This window comes from Tursiops truncatus, chromosome 1 (assembly GCF_011762595.2).
Source record: "Tursiops truncatus isolate mTurTru1 chromosome 1, mTurTru1.mat.Y, whole genome shotgun sequence".
NCBI lineage: Eukaryota > Metazoa > Chordata > Mammalia > Artiodactyla > Delphinidae > Tursiops > Tursiops truncatus.
The window spans coordinates 168,915,056-168,936,168 of record NC_047034.1 but is presented as its reverse complement, the minus strand read 5'-3'; the positions used below and the strand labels follow the sequence as shown (position 1 = coordinate 168,936,168).

Here is a 21,113-nt window from a genome sequence, read left to right as displayed (position 1 = left end):
TCTCTTTTTTTTTTTTTTTTTTTTTTGCGGTACGCGGGCCTCTCACTATTTTGGCCTCTCCCATTGTGGAGCACAGGCTCCGGACGCGCAGGCTCAGCGGTCATGGCTCACGGGCCCAGCCGCTCCGCGGCATGTGGGATCTTCCCGGACTGGGACACGAACCCATGTCCCCTGCATCAGCAGGCAGACTCTCAACCACTGCGCCACCAGGGAAGCCCTTAACTTGTCATTTTTAAAAGAAGTGGAGAAAGTGAATTTGAAATGCTTTTTATTTATTTATTTTTAGATTTATTTATTTATTTATTTTTGGCTGCATTGGGTCTTAGTTGGGGCACTTGGGATCTTTCGTTGCGGTGCGAGGGCTTCTCTCTAGTTTTGTGGCATGGGCTCCAGAGCATTTGGGCTCTGTAGTTGAGGCACGTGGGCTCTCTAGTTGTGGCATGTGAGCTTAGTTGCCCTGCGGCATGTGGGATCTTAGTTCCCTGAGCAGGGATTGAACCCGCGTCCCCTGCATTGGAAGGCGGATTTCTTAACCACTGGACCACCAGGGAAGTCCCTGAAATGCTTTTTAGAAAGCATGATAAGAACAAGAAATAAAGGATAAAGAGGTGTGCTCACTTCTGCAGCACATATACTAAAAAAAAATGGAATGATACAGCGAAGGTTAGCATGGCCCCCGAGCAAGGATGACACAAATTCGTGAAGCATTCCATATTTAAAAAAAGGGGGGGGGGTACCACTTAGAATAACATTTTGGAAGAATATGGGATATGAAAATATGGTCAATATTAATGGAGGATGGGGAGCCATTTAGAAAAATGGTACAAGTGAGATGTGTCTGGGAGAGAGGGCAGATGGGGGGGCAGATTGCAGTGTGGCCCAGGTGCTTGTTTAACATAATAGAGACCCACGACCAAGTTGCTTCAATTGTGTATTTCTTCAGGTAGAATTTGATTAATAGTTAACAGTGTATATGGGAGGAATTGAAATCCATTGCTTTTACTTCCGTTTTCTTTATCCAACCTAAACCTGCATTAGAATGCTTAGGATAATTTGTAATTATTATAACACTCTGACATAATTGTTGACAGATTTGTAGACCTACTTTATTTTGATAAATGTTAGAAACAAATGTTTCTGATTGTTTGTGAGAACCTGCACATATAAACTACTCAGAATTCCTTTTTTGTTTGTTTTTTTTTGTTTGTTTTTTTTTTGCGGTACGCGGGCCTCTCACCGTTGTGGCCTCTCCCGTTGCAGAGCACAGGCTCCGGACGCGCAGGCTCAGCGGCCATGGCTCACAGGCCCAGCCGCTCCGCGGCATGTGGGATCCTCCCGGACCGGGGCACAAACCCGTGTCCCCTGCATTGGCAGGCGGACTCGTAACCACTGCACCACCAGGGAAGCCCGAGAATTCCTTTTTGATAGATTTTAAATGATTAACTGAAGCAAATGATTTGAGCAACATAATTCACTTTTTACTAGGAGGGTAGTCCTAAGAAAGCTGCTAGTTTCTTGGCATCATTTCAGATGACTACATTGAAGTCCATGAGTTGTAGGAATTTTTTTTTAACCATTTCAGCGTAAGCCTGTATGTGAGCTTATAATATCCCCCTCTGATTAGAAGCAAAAATACAGTATATTACTGCTCTAATCTTATGTTGTCTTGACATTAGTGTAAATGCTACTAATCTTATGTTTTCCCAGAAGAGATTGGCTGTGACCATTGAAAAAATTACTTTTTTCCCCTTGTTCCAATTGCAACTTGAAGTTCATTTTATTTCAGTGCATAGCTTATCTTTTGGAAGACTTGTTTTTTCTTCACTCAGTGTATGAAAACTAAATTTTTGGTTTCTTAATGTATGCAAGTCCAGGGATTTGGAGAGGTTTATTTATGGGGCTTTGTAGAGTACTTATGCCTTTAAGAAAGACTGTAGGCTTCCCTGGTGGCACAGTGATTAAGAATCCGCCTGCCAATGCAGGGGACACGGGTTCGAGTCCTGGTCCAGGAAGATCCCACATGCCACGGAGCAGCTAAGCCCGTGAGCCACAACTACTGAGCCTGTGCTCTAGAGCCCGCGAGCCACAACTACTGAAGCCCATGCGCTTAGAGCCTGTGCTCCACAACAAGAGAAGCCACCGCAATGAGAAGCCTGCTCACTGCAACGAAGAGTAGCCCCTGCTCGCTGCAACTAGAGAAAGCCCGTGCACAGCAATGAAGACCCAATGCAGCCATAAATAAATAAATAAATAAATACATTTTAAAAAACAGAAAAAGAAAGAATGACTGTAGAATACTACTGTAATAGAAAGTCAGCTGGGTGCTGTTTCCTAAACCTCATAGTCTTGGGCACCTTATGAGAGCTAGATTTTTAAGAAGACATTTAAATTAAATTAATTAATTTAAAAATTTTATTTAATTTTGGCTGTGCTGGGTCTTCGTTGCTGTGTGTGGGCTTTCTCTAGTTGCGGCGAGCGGGGGCTACTCTTGGTTGCAGTGCGTGGGCTTCTCATTGCGGTAGCTTCTCTGGTTGCGGAGCACGGGCTCCTGGTGTGTGGGCTTCAGTAGTTGTGGCTCGCAGGCTCATTAGTTGTAGCGCACGGGCTCTAGAGCGCAGGCTCAGTAGTTGTGGCGCACAGGCTTAGTTGTTTCGCGGTGTGTGGGATCTTCCCGGATCAGGGCTTGAACCCGTGTCCCCTCCATTGGCAGGCGGACTTTTAACCACGGCGCCACCAGGGAAGCCTGAGAGCCAGATTTGAACAGCAAGGAAAAAGTTCCTTGCTCACAGAGGTCCCCGAAATTCAGACAAGCCATTCCCACACTTTTGTGAATGCTGGTCTGGGATAGTCACCATTTGCACCAACACTACCTTAATTGCAAAACCATTGGTATATTTTTAAAATATTTGACCCCCTTTTCCATCTCTGCATCTCTGTCCATGACTATATCTTTACCTAAGCATCCCTTATCTAAGAATCATCATAAAGTGTGGTCACTCCCACTCCTCAGAAATTCCTAATCCCTGGTCAGAGTTGTGCTTTAACCCGTCCTGCTTACCTTTAGTCCTGCTTACCTTTAGTACCGTCTCGCATTTCTGCTAGGCATGGAGTACACAAAGGCAGGGGATGGGGGGAGTGTGGTGTTGAGGAGAGATCAAAGTATGTAGGGTCACATTTTTCAGTCAGATAGCAGAGAAGGGAGAATCAGAAGCGTGGACCTAGCTCCCACCTGGCCTACTGCAATGGCTTTCTCCTAACTGGTGTCTCCATCTTGGATGGAGCCTTCAAATCTGTCCTCATTGCTGTGAGTGGACTGTTGTAAAGTACACATCTGATATGTTGTTTCCTTGCTTAATTTCTGCCACTGCTTCCCTACTGCTTGTAATAGAGGCCAAGATCCGTAGTTTGCCATAGGAGACTGTCTGGCTTTATCTCCCACTGCACACGGTAATTTAGTGACCGGGAGCTCCTCGTAGTGCGTTTCTCTCGTCCCCTTCTCTCCTGCCCCCTTCTCTAACCCTCCAGGATGGTTTGCATGCCCTTCTCAGTGCGTCTAGCACATCCTGTTTCTGTCATTGTTCCTTGTACTTCGATTTTCTAATTATCAGTAGGCTCTAACACTAAATAATGAACTTACTGAGAGCAGAACCTTATTTCCTGGGGCCTATCATAGTGCTTGGCACACAGTGGGTGTTCAGTTTGTGTAATGAAGGAAATGCCCACACATAGTGTTGGCTAGGATGAATTTTGGAAGGTATTTAGTTTCCTTTGGTAAGTCAGGTTGATTAATAACTGTATATCTGTGAGGAGGTCACACCGGTGGCAGGGTTAACATGGTGACCGAAGACGAGGTCTCTGGAGTCAAGACTGCCTGGGTTCAAATCCCAGACATGTGACCTGAGGCAAGTTACTTAACCTTTCTGTGTCTCAGTTTCTTGGTCTATAAAATGGGGCTAATAAGAGAAGTTTATTGTGAAGATGTAATGAGGTAATTTAATCCTGAAGCATTAGTGCTTAGCAAATGCTCTTCACTTTATGTGATGTTATTTGGTGTTCATGAAAACATTGTAGATGTTGCATTTTTATAAATCAAATTATATTTTAGATTTGTTAAGGGAATTTGGTATTAAAAGGTTATTTGATGACTTTTAAATAGCACCAATGTTTATTTTTATTTATTTATTTATTTATGGCTGTGTTGGGTCTTTGTTGCTGTGTGTGGGCTTTCTCTAGTTGTGGCAAGCGGGAGCTACTCTTTGTTGTGGTGCGCAGGCTTCTCATTGCAGTGGCCTCTCTTGTTGCGGAGCACGGGCTTTAGGTGTGCGGGCTCAGTAGTTGTGGCTCGCAGGCTCTAGAGCACAGGCTCAGTAGTTGTTGCACACGGGCTTAGTTGCTCTGTGGCATTGGGGTCTTCCTAGACCAGGGATCGAACCTGTGTCCCCTGCATTGGGAGGCGGATTCTTAACCACTGTGCCACCAGGGAAGCCCCATCACCAATGTTTTTATAATTATCCAGGCAGAAGTTCTCAGCATTTTCTTCCCCACTGCACCCCCCTCCCCCCAAAACCCCAGATACACATACACACACTTAATCAGTTCTTAAGTCCTGTAAATTCTGCCAGCAAAATGTCTCTTCTTTTCCAAGTAATCCTACACACCTTAGTCAGCTGAATCTTCCTAAAGCACAGCTTCAGTCACGTTATGCCTTTCTAAAAACTCTTCAGGGAAGCCCCTGCCTCCTGAATTAAGTGCTGTGCAGACTGCTCGGTCCAGCTTCTGGTGCCTTCAGAGGCCCCCGTCCCTTTCTAGCCTTGTCTCCTGCTCTCAGAGACACGCCTAGACTGCCCCCACTCCCATTTCCCTGCACAAGCCCTGCTTCTCTGCGGCCGCTGGGTAGGGTGCGCCACCCTCCTCCCCAACTCTTGCTGTTAAAAGTCTACCATTTAAGACAACTCAAATGCCACTTCTTTCTTGAAGATTAAAAAAACCCAAAAACTCTGCTAAATGTGTTCCCACCTTCCTGGCGACCAGCAGAACACTGTCCCTCTTCCGGCACCAAGGATCTGCTTTTGTTCAGTTTTCTGGATACCTGACTTGTTATTCCTTCTTGATCCCAAGCTCCCCAGGGAAGAGACTGTCTTATTTATTTCTGACCCTTGTTGAACCCAGTACTCTTGCCCTTCAGTGCTCAGTAAATATTTGTTCTTGAAATGCTTTTTGTGGCAAAAGAAGGCAATTACAATTACTGTGTGCAATGCACTGTTTTTCCAAGCTTTTTACACATTTTATATTGTTTCATCCTTGCTATTCCCCAGTCAGGGATAGGCAATATTAGTATTCCTGTTTTTCTATAGAAAGAAACTGACGCCTAGAGAAGGTATATAATTTGTCCAGGGACTGAGACATACCACATACCTAATCAGTATTCTCAGTCATGTTTAACCTATGTTACCCCCAAGTCCACATAACCCTATAACTGACGTGTAACCACTGGGTAACATTTCGCACTTTTTGAAGAATAAACACTACATACTCTAGTGATGTGCTCCAAGAGGAAAGAAATTTATCCCCAGTGCCTTCTACTTAATAAATGCTAATAAATATAGATCAAGTAAATGTATAAGGAAAAGAAACCATTGGTTCTTGTTTCTCCATTGGTTTTTCATTTGAATCAGAAATAGGCAACAACGTAATAGCTATAATGATGTATACATAGGGTATAATGAATCCCTGATTCTTTTTTTTGCAGTACGCGGGCCTCTCACTGTTGTGGCCTCTCCCGTTGCGGAGCACAGGCTCCGGACGCGCAGGCTCAGCGGCCATGGCTCACAGGCCCAGCCGTTCCGCGGCATGTGGGATCCTCCCGGACCGGGGCATGAACCCGTGTCCTCTGCATCGGCAGGTGGACTCTCAACCACTGAGCCAGCAGGGAAGCCCCCTGATTCTTATATTTACTTTCACAAAGATGAGAATCCAGTTACTGATATTGATGAGGAGGGGCTGGAGGTATTGAGAGGGAAGGGACTTGCTGGAAAATACCCGTTGAATACTGTTCAACTGTCCCTTTTGAACAGTTTGAATTCATTTTATCTCCAGCCAGTGCGCAGAGGGAAGTACATCCCAGCTTGACTTGTTGACTGTTTCTCATTGATTCTAAGTCATTTCAGAGTTTTGTTATCACTCTTGATAAGTCAAACATCTGTGGTTTCTGTTGTTTTCTTGAGGGATTGAAGAGTCACATAGTCATAAATTACCCATGCAGAGCACTACAGTCCAGAAAATCCAGAAAAACACTTTGTGTCATGTAACAATAGAGTAGTCTCCCTGCTGCTCTCCTGACCTCTCCCTGAGGTTTATCTCTGCGGATAGGGAAGAGCCATGATTTTGGAGTCAGACAGCTTGGGTTTGAATTCCCCTTTTTAGTTGTGTGTACTTGGGTAAGTCACTTAACCCCTTTACATTGTTTCCTCTTCTGTAAGACAAGATCATAGTACACCTCATAGCTGGTTCTGTAGATCAAATGAAATAATATATAGAAACGGTAGTACAGCGCCTGCCACTCTATAAGTGTTAGTACCTCCAAATCGCCCTCCCCCCATAAATGTAACACATGGCATCTTTTATTGTGTTTATTGAAACTTAATAATTCTTCATTTTCAATGTCCCTCTAATAATTAATCTTCAGAGCGTCTTCACATTTTCCTACATACTATGCCCACATGTGAATTAACTAACTATATTTTAGTAAAATGTGTACAGCCATGTTTCTTTTTTTCATTCTTGGAAAGTTGTACGACTGTCAGAATTCTGAAAGCTAGATTATGTGCTATATGCACTCATTTAAAAGGACCCTTTTTGTGAGTTTGGCTTTTCTTCAAGCAGAGCACACGAGTAATGACTTCCACATTTACCTTCCCTATCTTTACTGCTTTCTGCTGACTGCTTTACTTGTTCTGATCAGAATCCTGGTATTTGATGTCCACCCTAGAAATTCCTACAGATGTTTCAGCCTCTGTCTAGTCCGATAGGCAACAGGAAGGTTAAGGTCTTGTAAAATAGCCACCTTCTTAGTCTATTTCCTACATTCCCTGCAGCAATGTTGACTTGTGAGAAGCTGATTAACACAGACCACATTTACCATCTCTGGGCCTTTGGTCTGGCACACTTTCTTGGTTAATTCACATGACTTGGCATTTACACATGGACACCTGGGACAATCTGTCTTTGCCTCAAAGGATTAGGTAACACAGTTTGGAGTTGACTTAAAACTATTTTTTTCCCCCTCATAAATTGGGCCCTGAGCATCTTTCATAAATCAGGAATGTTTCTTGGAAATGTAATTCTCACCAAACTCAGTCCCAAGGGTACTTTTCTATAAAAGCACATTCTTGTTTGTCTGTCACAACAAATGCATTTGATGATTGTAATAGTGTTGATAGAAACATGATTGAACAGGCAAGCACACCCATTCTAAATAGGCCAGTTTCATATTAATCCATGTTCAAAGCATAAATATAGTTTTATTAAACACAAGACAGCTCTAGGAAAATCTTTATTATATCTTAAAGCAAAATGTTCTAGTTCAGCAGTGAGTCTGAAGGAATCCCCTATTTTTTAAAAAACATGTAGCAAAACCTGATGTATTTCTATAAACAGTTGCTAATGCCTATGAAATAAAGTCAACTATGCAAAGAGTGGGAAAAATAGATTCTGATTTTCAGCTGTGGTTCACCCACAATGTGATCCTCCACAAGCCAGGGAGTTGTGTTTTAGTAGAGGATTTAACTATTACCTTACAGTTTTGAGATCTTTTGAGTTTTTTTAGAAAGGTAGCAGAACTTAACTACTTTTTATTGAAGTCTGTGTCAGACACTGCAGATACCTTTACCTTTTCCTAATACAGCAACCCTAGGAGATGGTTTTCACTCTACAGATGAGCACGTTGAGGGCGGGCGAGGTTAAAGCACTGACCTAAGGTCAGAGAGCTGGCTGGTGAGGATGGCCCAGCGGTCTGAACTGGGCCTGTCTCGTGACAGCATCAGTGCTCTTGCCATCCCACTCAGTGGGAGAGTAAATCTCTCATTTTTTGGAAGCTGTATCTTTTCTTTCAGACATTTAAGAATAAAGTTGTTTGGCCCATGGCTCCTAGGATCTTGAAACCTTGCTTATAGTTCCTGTAGTTTCTCATCTTCATAAGCTGCCAGTTGAATGTGGTAGTTAAGGTTTTGCTCATACATCTTGTTATATTATAAACTTAAAATGGAGTTGCTTTGCAAGTTTAATTTTTAGATGCAGATGAAAATTTAGCATTGATAACTACACATTAGACTTATGAATTTAGGAGCTTTGTTTAAAATGTTAACTATAAGCTGGAGTGAGATCTTAATTATATAATCAATTATTGATAAATAAAGTGGGTCTATGGTCTTCTTTCCCCTATGATCAGTTTTTCATAGAAATGTTTTCTAAGTGACTTTCTAAGGATTTTTTTATGCCTCTCCCAACACTGAGTTATTCTTCCTCAGTTGAAAGTCCATTGGCAATTGCGACTTCTACAAAAGTTGATTCCACAGGAACCTTTATTGCTCCAACTTGTTCTGCTTAGGGACTGATATCCAAAGTACACTTCTGGGACTTCGCTGGCAATCCAGTGGTTAAGACTCCGCGCTTCCACTGCAGGGGGCCTGGGTTTGATCCCCGGTCGGGGAACTAAGATCCTGCATGCCATCCGGTGCGGCCCCCCCAAAAATTCAAAGTACATTTCTACCCCAGGACTGCAGTCAGATTATGTAGCCTGCTTCTTAATTCTTGCAGATTATGTTTGCTTTCTCAGTAATTTCAGTGAAGTCAAGCTTTATGATATATGGCATGGTAAGAGCAAAGACTTTCCTAAAAGTTGCATTGATTAACTAGAAATGGTCCATATGTCACAGTGAGGGCCATCAGCATAGTTCCGCTCCCCCCCACACAAAGTGTGGCTTAGGGTATACACTGGTATCCTGCTGTTGGTTGTTATTCTTTTAAATTTGTTATAAACTCCACTTGGGGATGTGATGAGGCAGTATTTTTTATGTAGTTAGTGGAGCAACTTCTCTGTTGTTTTGTTACTAAAATAGTATCAGATGAATTGTTAAGGAATTGCTTCTTTCTAAAAATGTGTGTTTATCTACTAGCTGGTTTTATGATGTCCTTTTGGGCACTAAGCATGCCCTAAAGTGCAGGGTTAGATTGATTCAGAGTAATTTCTTTTTGAAAGAATTTGTGCCAATTCTTTTTCCTTTCCAGAAGAAATGGTTTCAGAGCACGGGCTTCCTGCCTAATGTCAATTCCATAAGGCTTCTCTGTTATGGGGTGGGGGTTTTTTTTGTTGTTTTTTTGGCTTCTTTGCCTTGCTCCCCACCCCCCTTGGTGGACTTTGCCATTAGGAAGATGTGTACCTACAATCAGGCATTTCTTTACTTTAGGGTTATTTGTCATTCCAGACATCATGGGCCAAAAGAACAGGCTTAAAAGGGGAGGCAGAGTTATATAAATTTTATTCATAGTTAAATATTTGCTTCCAGGGAAGGTGAAAAATGCTTTGTACTTTTTCCTTTGGCTTTTTCTTCTAAGAGAACTTGTCTTGCAACAACAAAAAAAAGTGGCCAAAGGCAGAGAAAACTCTTCTCTTTTCCATGTTGGTTTGTTTTCATTGTAAGACAAACCTTTCATGTTTTATTGTTATGAAGTTTAAACCTGGCCTAGAGGTGCCAATCTTTAGTGGAAACAGCTGCAGAGTTGGTGTCCCCTAATCAGGTGGGACTTTCTTTGAAGCAACATGTTGCCTTTTAAAAGAAAATTGAGCATGTGAGAACTTGAACCTGTAAAACTCATCAGCAGTTCCACCACTGTTTATCTCTTAAATAACCGAGGTAGCTAACTTAAAGTAACACGTTGGCATTTAAACATCATTTTCCATATTATTTTTTCTGAAGAGAACAGACTTGATATTTTGTGTCTTAAAAATATAGAAGTGGAGAAGAAAAGTCTCATAGGAATTGAAGATGTAGCAGCCCAATTTAACTAAGACTGTAGAGTACACTCCGTCTTTGGGCTAGTCTGAACTGTAATTTTGATCTCATATTTATACTTGCAGGTAAATGCCTTTAATCGGAGCAAAACTGGATGGTCAGGCATATACCTGAACTTAAATGAAGTCTAGAGAGGGAAGATTTTCTGCTCTGTACTGGTTGATGTTGAAGCATTTCTCCTCTTTGTGGTTGAGTGATACTGGTAGCAGTGGGTTTAGCATCGTTCTTGGTCTACTGTTAGGAAAAGTTGAGCATCAGAGAGCTTTCTTTCCTTGGGGGAAAATAGGAGAGACAGGCATGGAATCAGAGGGACAAGAAAAATGCTGAAATATTTTCCTTTTGGGCTTTTGATTTGTTTGCCAAAAAATTGCCTTCCAGATGGAGAAGACCAAAAGCTCAGATTGTAAGCCATTATGTTTTTACTGGCCTAACTCCCCATCCCATTGCCTGGTTTGAAATCTGTAGGCCAGTCCAAATTCTTTACCTCATTTTCTAGTACCAATTTACTGTCTTACTCATCTTCCAGCTGCAAGGGGGTGAGGCAAGTTGCTTTGAAATTGAATCCTGTGCCATTTTATAAACCAAGCAACAGCAGATTCTTGCTGAGGACTATCGATGGTGATAGTTGCCATTTCCCTGAAGTTCTTGAATCACACCTACCAGGTAGACTTGTGTCTGTGACATGTGCTGTAGGATTAGTCTGGGAATGAATCGGAACAAGCCCATCTGGCCTTGTGCAGACTTGTTACTACCCTGGTTGCCTAGTGTTCTGGGCTGTTGCATAGGAAGCACAATTTGGTTTTTGGCTGTATCCTACTTCGTTGGCAGTAGAAATCTTGACACTCCAATTTCCCTTGGAGGTAGTGATTGTTTAGGGGTTTAAGTTGTAGGGGAATCCAGTGTCAGGACATAGTGGGTATAGTGGCTTTGGAGTCTGACAGACTTGGGCCCAGTTCATTGCTCTTCCACTAACTGAGCATGTCCTTGAGCAAGTTATTTTCTGCATCTGGAAATTGGGGGGTAATACCATATCAGGGTGGTGTTTGGTTTAAAAGATAATTTTTTTTTTTCCTTTGGTAGAGTAGGGAGGGAATGTTGGGTACTCATGGGAAATACTGATGTTTGTTCCTTTTCCTTCTCTTTATAACAGCCTTGAATAGGTTAACTATAGTGGTCTGTAAACTGACGAGTTTTCCATCATTATATTAAATTACATAGAAATTGGGATGACATGAGTGATCTTCAAATGTTGCATTTTAAAGTTGGGCACCAGTACCTAATGCAGAGTCTATTGGACAGTACAAAGTAATGATTTTTAATTAAAATTCATATTTGTATAGGATATAGTCATAGGAAGGAAACACACATCATGGCCACCTATAGACGGTAAGAGAAAATTATCAGAAATCATTCTGGATAATAGCATAAACACTTTCTTCAGGCCAGCATCAGCTGGATTGTTGCATAGGTGAAGCAAAAAAGGTGTGGATTAGCTTGTTTGCTCAAGACGAAGTTCTCTGTGTTTGGAGCAGAAAGGTCAGGTTTGCTGACTGAGGAGTACTTTGAATGTTCACACTGCAGTAGCCTAAATTCATGGTTAGACAGGAAAGAAGCTCTTGGAATTTCAACAGCACATATTTGAAAACCATTAAGGCAAGTGAGAATTGGGACTTTTATGTGGTGCTTAATTGTAAAGAGGTTGGTCAGGGTCTCTGTTGGACCTTGGAGCAGACACTTAGTAAAGAGCGTCAGAATACTCTGAAGAGTCTGAAAACAATTAATCTGTCAAGTCTGGGGAAAAAAAAGTCAGATCTTAGCTGTCTTCCTTGGCATGTATAACTTACTTTTTTGATAATGGAAAAATAAGTTTATCTCAAAGTTTGGGACATGTATCTCTACAGTATGTGAGATGATTTTTTTTCCTGAAGTAGTACCACAGGTAAATGTTTTTCTTTTAATGGTTCTACATTCATTTTAACACACCTTATGAAAAAAATATAGGTAGCACTCAAATCTATGATTATACCAATATTTTTTAAGTTGAGGTTGAATTTATATAATTAAATACATACATTGATGGTTTTTTCAAAGAAAATAAGTGTGCAGGTGAAGTACGCATTAGCAAAAATTATGACTGTAGCAGTGACCAAGGTTTGAGAAATATTGGTCAAAATGAGAATTTAACCTTCTTTGTTTTCTTTTTTTAACCCCAAGCTTACGTTCCTATGAAGTTTGATTTAAAATTAGGTATTAAAAAAATTTTTTTTCTACCAGATCATTAAAAGAGGCTTGCATCTGTTCTTTTATTTTGAAAGATAGTGGTTAAAAATGCCCTATGAGTAAAATGAGGAGAGGGGATTAATCTTCACACTTGAGGAGGTGCTTTCCCTCTCTCTGGACACTCTGACTTGTGTTTGACTTGTGACAACCTTTGGCAACTGTTCTGGATCACTCCTTTGCATCTTCCTCAAAAAGTAGCCATCACTCAAAGTGCCGAAACGACAAGGGGAGCTTCCTGCTCACATTGTTTCCCTGATGTGCTGGCTGTGGCACCGCTGCGGAAGGTGGGTGGGAGAGCCCAAGGTGCTGGACGCTGTTCGCAAGCAGTGCAGAGAGCCTCTACTCGGGAACTGCCTCCTGGTTTGTTCTCCCATCCCTAAGACTTGTTTAGACAGAATGGTGAAGAAAGTTCTTATACCCTATTGGGGCAAAGGGACCAAAGTCATAGATAAAGCCTCTGACAACAAGAAGGAAGGTTAGAAATGAGAAAATCATCTCTCTACCAAATTAAAAAATCTGTTTTATAGGTGTTCACATTTATGAAATGTTCGTTTTGTTTTTGTCATTACTATTAAGATATTTAACATGTTTTTCCTCCCTCTTTGTAGGTACTGGTTTTGGATTAGGACTTGTTTTCTCACTTACCTTCTTTAAAAGTAAGTGTGACTCTTCCTACCTTTACAACATAATGTCCTGGTGTATAGGTGCACATGGCAGGGACACTTCTGGAAGGCATGGCTACATGGCTGCCAGTCCATCCTTTTATGGGTTTGGGTAGGCCTCTAAAATGAGCTAGACAAAGACCATGGACTCAAAAAAGGTCAAAATGGGCTGGGCATCTCCAGAATTCCCCCTGAGCATTGAGTCAGGGTGCCTGATATCTTCATTAAAAAAAGCCTGTACTTTATGCCAGTGAGTCATTTGGCCAAATCTACACTCTCAGATAATTCTAATTAATTATAAGTTTTTCTAAAGGAACTTGAAAACGAGAGTCCTGCTGGTAGTAAAAAAGTAGACCAGAAATACCCATGCTTTTTGGCCAAAAATTCTCCTAAGCAAAGGGCAGGAAATGTCACTTTCATTTTGTGGAAGAACTTCTGTAGTTTGGATATTGAATAGAAGCCAAAGGGGTCACTTTGACCTCTTTCCATGAAGAACTGGTGGGGAATACACAACTAGAGAATCATAATTCACACATAGTGCTGATGTGAAATAATCATGGCATTGGCTTAAGAAAACCTCATGACTTACTAGAATCAAAATATGTAGATATTGGTGAAATTCTATTTTTTAAAAAATAAATTTATTTATTTATATTTATTTTTGGCTGCGTTGGGTCTTCGTTGCTGTGTGTGGGCTTTCTCTAGTTGCAGCGGAGGCAGCAGTCTGCTCTTCATTGCAGTGCACGGGCTTCTCATCGCGGTGGCTTCTCTTGTTGCAGAGCACGGGCTCTAGGCGTGCGGGCTTCAGTAGTTGCAGCACGTGGGCTCAGTAGTTGTGGCGCACGGGCTTAGTTGCTCCGAGGCACGTGGGATCTTCCCGGACCAGGGCTCGAACCCATGTCCCCTGCATTGGCAGGCGGATTCTTAACCACTGCGCCACCAGGGAAGTTCCAGAAATTCTTACATATTTTAAAAATTCAAAGCCCTTACCGAAAGGTGGTTTTATTTCTAAGTTTAAGAGTTAGTTAATATGAGCAAATGGTTAGAACTGACATAGAAAAGTTAAGAGGTTCAACTGTGTCTGCTGTTTTCATATTGTACGGCTTATTAATACCTCAAATCTAGCAGCATGGGTACTTAATAGAGCCCCCTTTCCCATTTTTTGGCTGGTGATTAAACGTTGACAGAAGTGTGTGGCATATTATAGTCAACAGTATGATGCATGTGGAGTATTTATTGAACCCTAAGCAAATGTATTTAAGCTGGAGAAAAGCTTTATTTTCTCTTAATGGTTCCCTATTGGGATTTTCCTTTTCTGCTCACCAGGAAGAATGTGGCCATTAGCCTTTGGCTCTGGAATGGGCTTGGGAATGGCCTACTCCAACTGTCAGCATGATTTCCAGGCTCCATATCTTCTACATGGAAAATATGTCAAAGTATGTACAGAATTGATATTTCTCTTTCTTTCTCCTGAGTCCCCGCAGAATTCTTTAGAGCGCATATAGTTGATAAATACACTGTCATGTCACTGCGGCACCACCGAGACCCTAAGTGCTCAGGAGTCTGCCTCAGCGTTTATCCTTAGGGTAAAGTAGATCCGTATTAAATATCTGATACCTGTAGGTAGCACTTGTGTTCGAGATCTCAGAGTGCCCTGTAAACATCTCACACACGTTCAAGCTAAACCTAAAGACTTCTGAACTCAGCCATTATTCTGCTTTCTACTGAAGAGCGCAGGTTCTTGACTGTGAGTCCCACATGATTCTGCCGAAGTCCTTGTCTACAGATGGGTTTTTAATGATGCAGACAGGATGAAAAAGTGTAACACATGCCTCAAGAGGAAGGAGGTAGCACGGTTCCTAAGGTTTTTGTGTGTAGCAGCCCTTTGGACAGAGGTGGTATTTATTTTTGTATCCCCAGGGCCTGGAACAAAGTAGGTGCTCAAATAAATGTAAAATGAATGAATGAAATAAATTGTATGTCTTATTAGATGTGCTAACGGCCTCAGGCTTATTAAGGCATAACCTTTATAGCAACACAAGCTTCATGAAGAGCTTCACATTCTCTGGATGTGTAGAATCATCTACTTTCTTGGTTACCCTTGAGCTAGAATCACTGTGATCTGGGCAGCAGCAGGGGGCCAGTGGAAAGAGCACAGAAGCCAGGACACCCAGATGTGAGTCCTGGTCCATCACTTGCTTTCTATGTGCTCTTGAGTTTTTGACTTCTGAGATTGTTTTCTGTCTGTAAAATGAGGGTAGTAATTTCTGCCTACAGGGTTGTTGTGAGGATTAAATGTGAAATGTTTTTAAGCTATGAGGTGCTATATATATATATAAATAGAAATGTTGGTTATTATAATTGAGGCCAACTAAGAAAGGGTGACAGACTCGTTTGTTGTTCCACCATAATAATAAGTAGGGCAGAAAAGGAGGTACAAATGAGTGTCCCAGTTCTGGTCAAAAGCTGTAGCCACGAGGGTGGCCGGATCTTAAATGACAGTATGCCACCACAGCTCGGTAGCCTCTGTCTGAGAACGTGCTCAGACGGTCAGCTGCCTACTGAACAGCCGGTGCGGGCCTGGGGAGGGGACTGGGAGCAGGGGAGTCGGCCAGTGGGGAAGCCGGGCAGGCGTCTCGCAGGCCCTCTGTAGTCATGCCCTGTCCCCGCGCCAGAGCCAGGGTGAGCTGATCAGAGGGACAGCGCAAGTGAGCAGAGGCGCAGCTGCGGGGTGTCAGCGCTGACGACAGGCGCTTTCCACTGCTCCCTGGCGCCTCGCTCTTTGGCACCACGGCTGAAGTTAGAGGAGAACATAAAGGAACAGGGAGAGGAGCTTCAGGTCTTTTAATTGTTTGAAATGTTTTCATTGTTCCAAACTGAGTTGTCATGGATAAATGGCTCAGGGGTGGTTATATGTGGATGTATTTAACGGCTGAGAGTTACTGTGGAAAATATTGTTACAGTATTTACAGCCTTGTGCGTACGGCTCCAAAATGGCCTTTTGTAACTTTATCTGAACTGGAGTCTGTGCCTTGATGTCGTCATCCTCCATTCTCTGAAAAGAGGAACAAAATCCCAACTTGGGGCTTTTTCAATGTAGTCATATCATGGTAATTGATTGCGGAGTGCCTGCTATGACCTGTGGACCATCCTAGGCGCTCCATCTTTACATTCTTTCTCTAGACCTCTCTCCCAGTAGATTTGTGAGAGAGGTTTTACTACCCTCATTCAGCAGATGAGAAGGCCGAATTTCACTGAGGTTTAAGAAACTTGCCGAAGTTCCTGTCATTGGTAGGCCATTTGATTCCAGAGCCATGCTCTTTCCAGTCACCTGGGATCCGTCCCTTTGATGGGTTTTAGGAATATAGTTATCCAGGTACAGACTGTTCAGCCCTGTTGCGTTCCTTTTCTATTTTCCCCCCTCAAAGATTGAGGAGCCACTCTGAAGAACCTGGGCTGGAAGGATACAGTCCTCTTGTGAGACAGATTTAAAGCAAACAGAGTGGTAAGGCTTGGGGCCCGTCGGTCCTCTGGGTCTGACCTGCAGCAGCAAGTTAGAGAGGGTTGTCGGAACGCTGTGTGCACAGTTCTAACCTGAGTGTCCTTCCTTACAGGAGCAGGAGCAGTGACTCACGTCTGAGAACATCCCGGTGGGAGGGAAAGAGAAATCACGTTTATTCCTCAGGAATACTGAAGTGCCCTGGAGTAAGCTGACACTCTTCTGTGACAATGTTGTCAGTAATGCTTTCAACTCCAGCACACTGTTTATGTATTTGAAACCAAGTCTGTTTCTTGTTTTGTATTTTCTCTCTGGAAATTGCAAGGAGGTGGTCTTGAAAGAAATAAATGAAACAAAAATAGGCAGCCCAGTGCATTGCCTGCGTTTCTTTGCCTTTAAAGGGTCTCTGAGCAGGAGGAAAAGTATATTTGGACTGCCAGCAGCTGTAACCGCCTGGTCCCAGCCTCTCTTTAGAGCCTTACTGGAACCACAGCCGTTGTGCATTCCTCCCCACTCGCCCCTTAACGTGTAGTTTCAGAGCTGCTTCCACCTCATAAATCGGAGCTTGGAGAGTGCTGCCGCGTTGTCCGAAGAAGATGACAAATGCCTTGAGGATCCTCGCTTGCTCTGGCCGTTCTTTAAAACCCTGTGTTCTCATCATCGGCCCTGGCTGGGCACGTCTCAGCTGTGTCTGCTGCGCTGAGGTCGGGTAGTGGGCTGTCTTGGCAGGTACGGGACCTCGCTGTGTCTGTCAGTGGCCCACTCCATTGATGGCATGATTCCCCACAGCTTCAAGGAGCTCGACACCGTCCGGGCCTCAGCACTGGGGGCTTTGTCCTGGGGGCTGGGGAGAGCTCGTGGCTCACACAGCTGGCCGGAAGGCCATGTTTGGGGTTCATTTCATCTTCACATAGCAGCTGAAGTCTGGGGACAAAAGGGCCACTACTCATGCCCCTCTGTGAATTTATACCTTTGGTTTCACTTGAACCAGGGATGCTAGACACAAAAGTAGTATTGTAGCAATTTCTTCTAAAAATGTGCAGAATCTCAGAGCTCAGTCTTTCAGATCTTATTTCTCCCTCTTTATAATAAAATTAAGATGGGTGGAACTTGATCCCACTTGTCCCTTTAAATGCTGATTGAGCATCTGCCATGAGCTGAGCACTGTTATAGGCAGCAGAGATAAATGGATGAGAGACAAGACACAGGCCCCTTTAAGGAGCTTAGAGTCTGAAGCAAAGACAGACACTCAAACCCTTTCTGACACTGGACGAGGAGTAGTGTAGACAAAGTGCAGTGAGAGCAAAGGAGAAGGAGCAGCTAAGTCTCCTTAGGACGGCCTGGCAGAGGAGGGGAGAACGCGGGCTGAAGCTTGAAGTTCATTGGACCTTCCAGACAGACAGGAAGAGAGGGAAGGTAGCTTTTGCAAAGGCTCAGAATCATGGTAATGCGTTTTATTGTTGGGGAACCACAAGAAGGTCAGTATAGCCCGAGTATGCAGGGGCAGGAGAGGTGTGGAGGGATGGGGTGGGCATCAGGGTGGAGCTGGTGTCTGACCCCAATTCAGGAACAGTGATTAGACAATTCTTGTAAGTGTAGGTATACCTTCTCCCCTTTTCCTTCCTCGTCCTTCACCCCAGCCCCCTTCCCAGAAAGGTGTGCTAAACTCCGGACCAAAACAGGCAGCAGCGGCTCTCGGCCCTACAAACTGTCCAGGCTCCTCTGCTCTCTGGGCTTTTTCATTTCTTTGGATCAGTTGAAGCCCAAAGATGGCCTGAGCCCAGGACTGGAAGTCATGGCCCTGGCCTGCCATAGCCATTCCGCTGCTTTTCACTCTGCCCTCTTCATTCCATGATCAAGACACTCATGTAATTGGAAGAAAAATAACCTTACAACCCGTTTCATCTCTTACACTTTTCTCCATATTCGCTTTAAAAGTCACTGTTTCCTCCCAATTCTTCCATCTTTATTCAGGCAGAGAGAATAACAGGTCCCCTCCGAAAAAAGACAAAAACAGAAAACACAGCATGCCCACTAATTCTCTAGATGTGTCAGTAGAATATGGAGTGGAAATGGACACTGGAATCAGACTTCTCTATGTCATTCGTTATTAGGTTTTAGGCATTTATTCGGATGGACCCCTTTGCCCGGCATCTTTGAAACACCACTTGTGTGTTTTGAGAAACTGAGCTCTGTGAGGGAATAGTTCTGGGCAAAGGCCAGCCAAGGGAAGCATTGGCTGTTTGCTTTAACTCCAGAGTACTTTGTATTCCCGCCTTGTAGCTCTTAGCAGAGACTGGCCCAAAGCACAATGCTCGATCTTGTCCCCTCTCCCTGCTCCCGTCTCAAATCACCTTTCAGAAAGTCCCAGCTTGTTGGCAAAGGCACACATTCTGTTCTACTTTAAGTTTCATCAGAAATTCAAGTCCTCTGGGGCCCTGTTCCCTTGTGGGCCTGTGAAACTTTGCTTTTTGTCTGCACTTCTGGAACTAAATACAAGGAAATTCATGGGTTTGGGGAGAGAGTGATGGGAACCCAACTGGGCACAGGATACTGGGATAAAGCTGTGGCGCCCCAAAAGTGGCCTGCCCTGCCAACATATATAAATCCATACAGTCTGAACTTGACACTGTATAATTTGGCCCAGAACAATATGTATTTTGAACTCATTTAGGTGAATGACTTTGGCATTCTGAGAACCCACTGGGGGAGCCTTTATCAGGCTGCATTTGCCTTGTGCAGAAGTATGCCTTTGTTCTGAGAAATGGCCTCAGAACACACTCTGTTGAGCTGTCTCCTTGATTGTCATCCTCTCTCACCCATTTCAAAAGATCCACGGATGCAGTCTTGAAATCCTGCTTGCAGGAGATGCAGAAATTGGGGATGAAGGAAATATCTATGTACTTTTGCTTTTAGTTTTCCCAAACCTCACTGTTTACTTTTTTTTTTTTAATGTAACCAAGCCATAATTATATTTTACTTGTCATGGTTCAATCTGATTGTATTGTTGAAGGACTATTTTTGAACCTGTCCAAATAAATTCTGCAAAGTCTTTCCACAAGGATGTACTTGATGGGGCTGGAACAACCTTCATCCCGAGTGGTGCTGAGACAAACGAGCTCCTGTGGCATGCTTTATAATTACATAAATGCCAAGGGGTGGAAGGGGGAAAGTGGAAATTCTCAGTACCGAAAGGAATGTTAAATTTAGAATCACAAGCTCATCTGGAAGTTATCACCACTCTTTTCTCTAAGTGTGTTGCAAGCACCACTTCCCCTCGGACACTAAAGTGTGTTGCTGGGGTGAACAGACCTGGCAGGAGCAGGGCAGACGTTCCCGTGTTTGCTGAGCAGTCTTGTGTGGAACATGGGTGAGAGTCAGGGTGACTGCTCCAGCAGTAAAGTGCCTCGAAGGGAGGGCACGGGCAGGGAGCAGGGAACAAGGGAGGGGCAGGGCCTCCACGGGAAGAGCTTAGGGTTCCCAGCTGGACGACCTGGGTCTGAGTCCCTCCTCCACCACTTAACTTGCCATGTGACGGTGGGAGTTGCTTAGTCTCTTCAAACTTCAGTTTCCTCATCTGTAAAGAGAGGAAAGGATGATTTCTACCTTACAGACATTGCGGGTCAAATATATATGCTAACACAAGTATTTAAAAAGCAGATGCTGCTATTTGAATCAGAATAGAGCACATGGTATTAATGGTAGGTAGTCAGGGGACTGTTCTAGAACAGGAAGAGGGCATAATCCTTGGGTTCAAGGAGTTGGCTCTTTGAGTCTAAGTTAGCAAGATCTGAGGGAGAGAATGGGTGTCTCAAATGAGTTCCTGGTGATTAAAAGCCTAAAAATTGTTGGAAAACACTATACTGTGCATCTTCATGAATAAGCATCAGTGTCATTTGTTTTCACCCTGCTCCATTGAGACATGCACGAGTAAAGCCTCCTGAAACTCCACCTGAGCTTTTCAAAGACCAGAGTTACTTACTGAGCACACGGCCTCAGTGCTGTGCCAAGAGGGGAAGGAGGGAAAAGGACACTGAAGAAACAGAACGGGAACCCGAGAGCTCCAGGGGCTTCTGGCGTGGTAGGAAACAGGACAGGGCCGGAGCATTTGCATTCAGGATAATTGACTTCAATAGTGTGATTATCACTTGAGTTCAGAGCCAGAAGATGTAAGTCGGGGAAGATGATGTCAAGAATTCTGGAGGGGGCTTCCCTGGTGGCGCAGTGGTTGCGAGTCCGCCTGCCGATGCAGGGGACACGGGTTCGTGCCCTGGTCTGGGAAGATCCCACATGCTGCGGAGCGGCTGGGCCCGTGAGCCATGGCTGCTGAGCCTGCGCGTCCGGAGCCTGTGCTCCGCAACGGGAGAGGCTGCAACAGTGAGAGGCCCGCGTACAGAAAAAAAAAAAAAAAAAAAAAAGAATTCTGGAGGAGTTCAGGAGTGGGCAGAAGATGAGCCTTTAATAGGGAAGAAACTGGGACTAGAAAAAGCAGCTCATTATCAGCTGTCACTCATGTTTATTCCTGGTCTAGCCAGATTGAGCCTGGCAGAACTTAATTTGATCTCTTCAAATGAATACTTACTAATAGTTTGTATTTATTGG

At 43.5% G+C, this 21,113-nt stretch overlaps 1 protein-coding gene and 1 non-coding gene across 3 annotated transcripts in view; both read left to right on the top strand.

Moving 5' to 3' along the window:
• Window positions 1-16,876, top strand: part of MICOS10 (mitochondrial contact site and cristae organizing system subunit 10) — a 36,679-nt gene extending 19,803 nt beyond the window's left edge. Inside the window, exons 2-5 of one of the 2 annotated variants that reach the window (XR_012327574.1) lie at window positions 12,959-13,006; window positions 14,339-14,448; window positions 16,441-16,517; window positions 16,627-16,876. Coding sequence is in view for 1 of the 2 variants with exons in the window: in XM_019918960.3 (XP_019774519.1) it covers window positions 12,959-13,006; window positions 14,339-14,448; window positions 16,627-16,641 (173 nt within the window). In the remaining variant the exon portion in view is untranslated. The remainder of the gene's footprint in view (window positions 1-12,958; window positions 13,007-14,338; window positions 14,449-16,440; window positions 16,518-16,626) is intronic. The other variant, XM_019918960.3, reaches the window with a different exon arrangement.
• LOC117309740 (U6 spliceosomal RNA) lies at window positions 611-719 on the top strand. Its single transcript, XR_004524052.1, has one exon. It is a non-coding gene; the product is annotated as a U6 spliceosomal RNA (small nuclear RNA).
• Window positions 16,877-21,113: the final 4,237 nt, after the last annotated feature.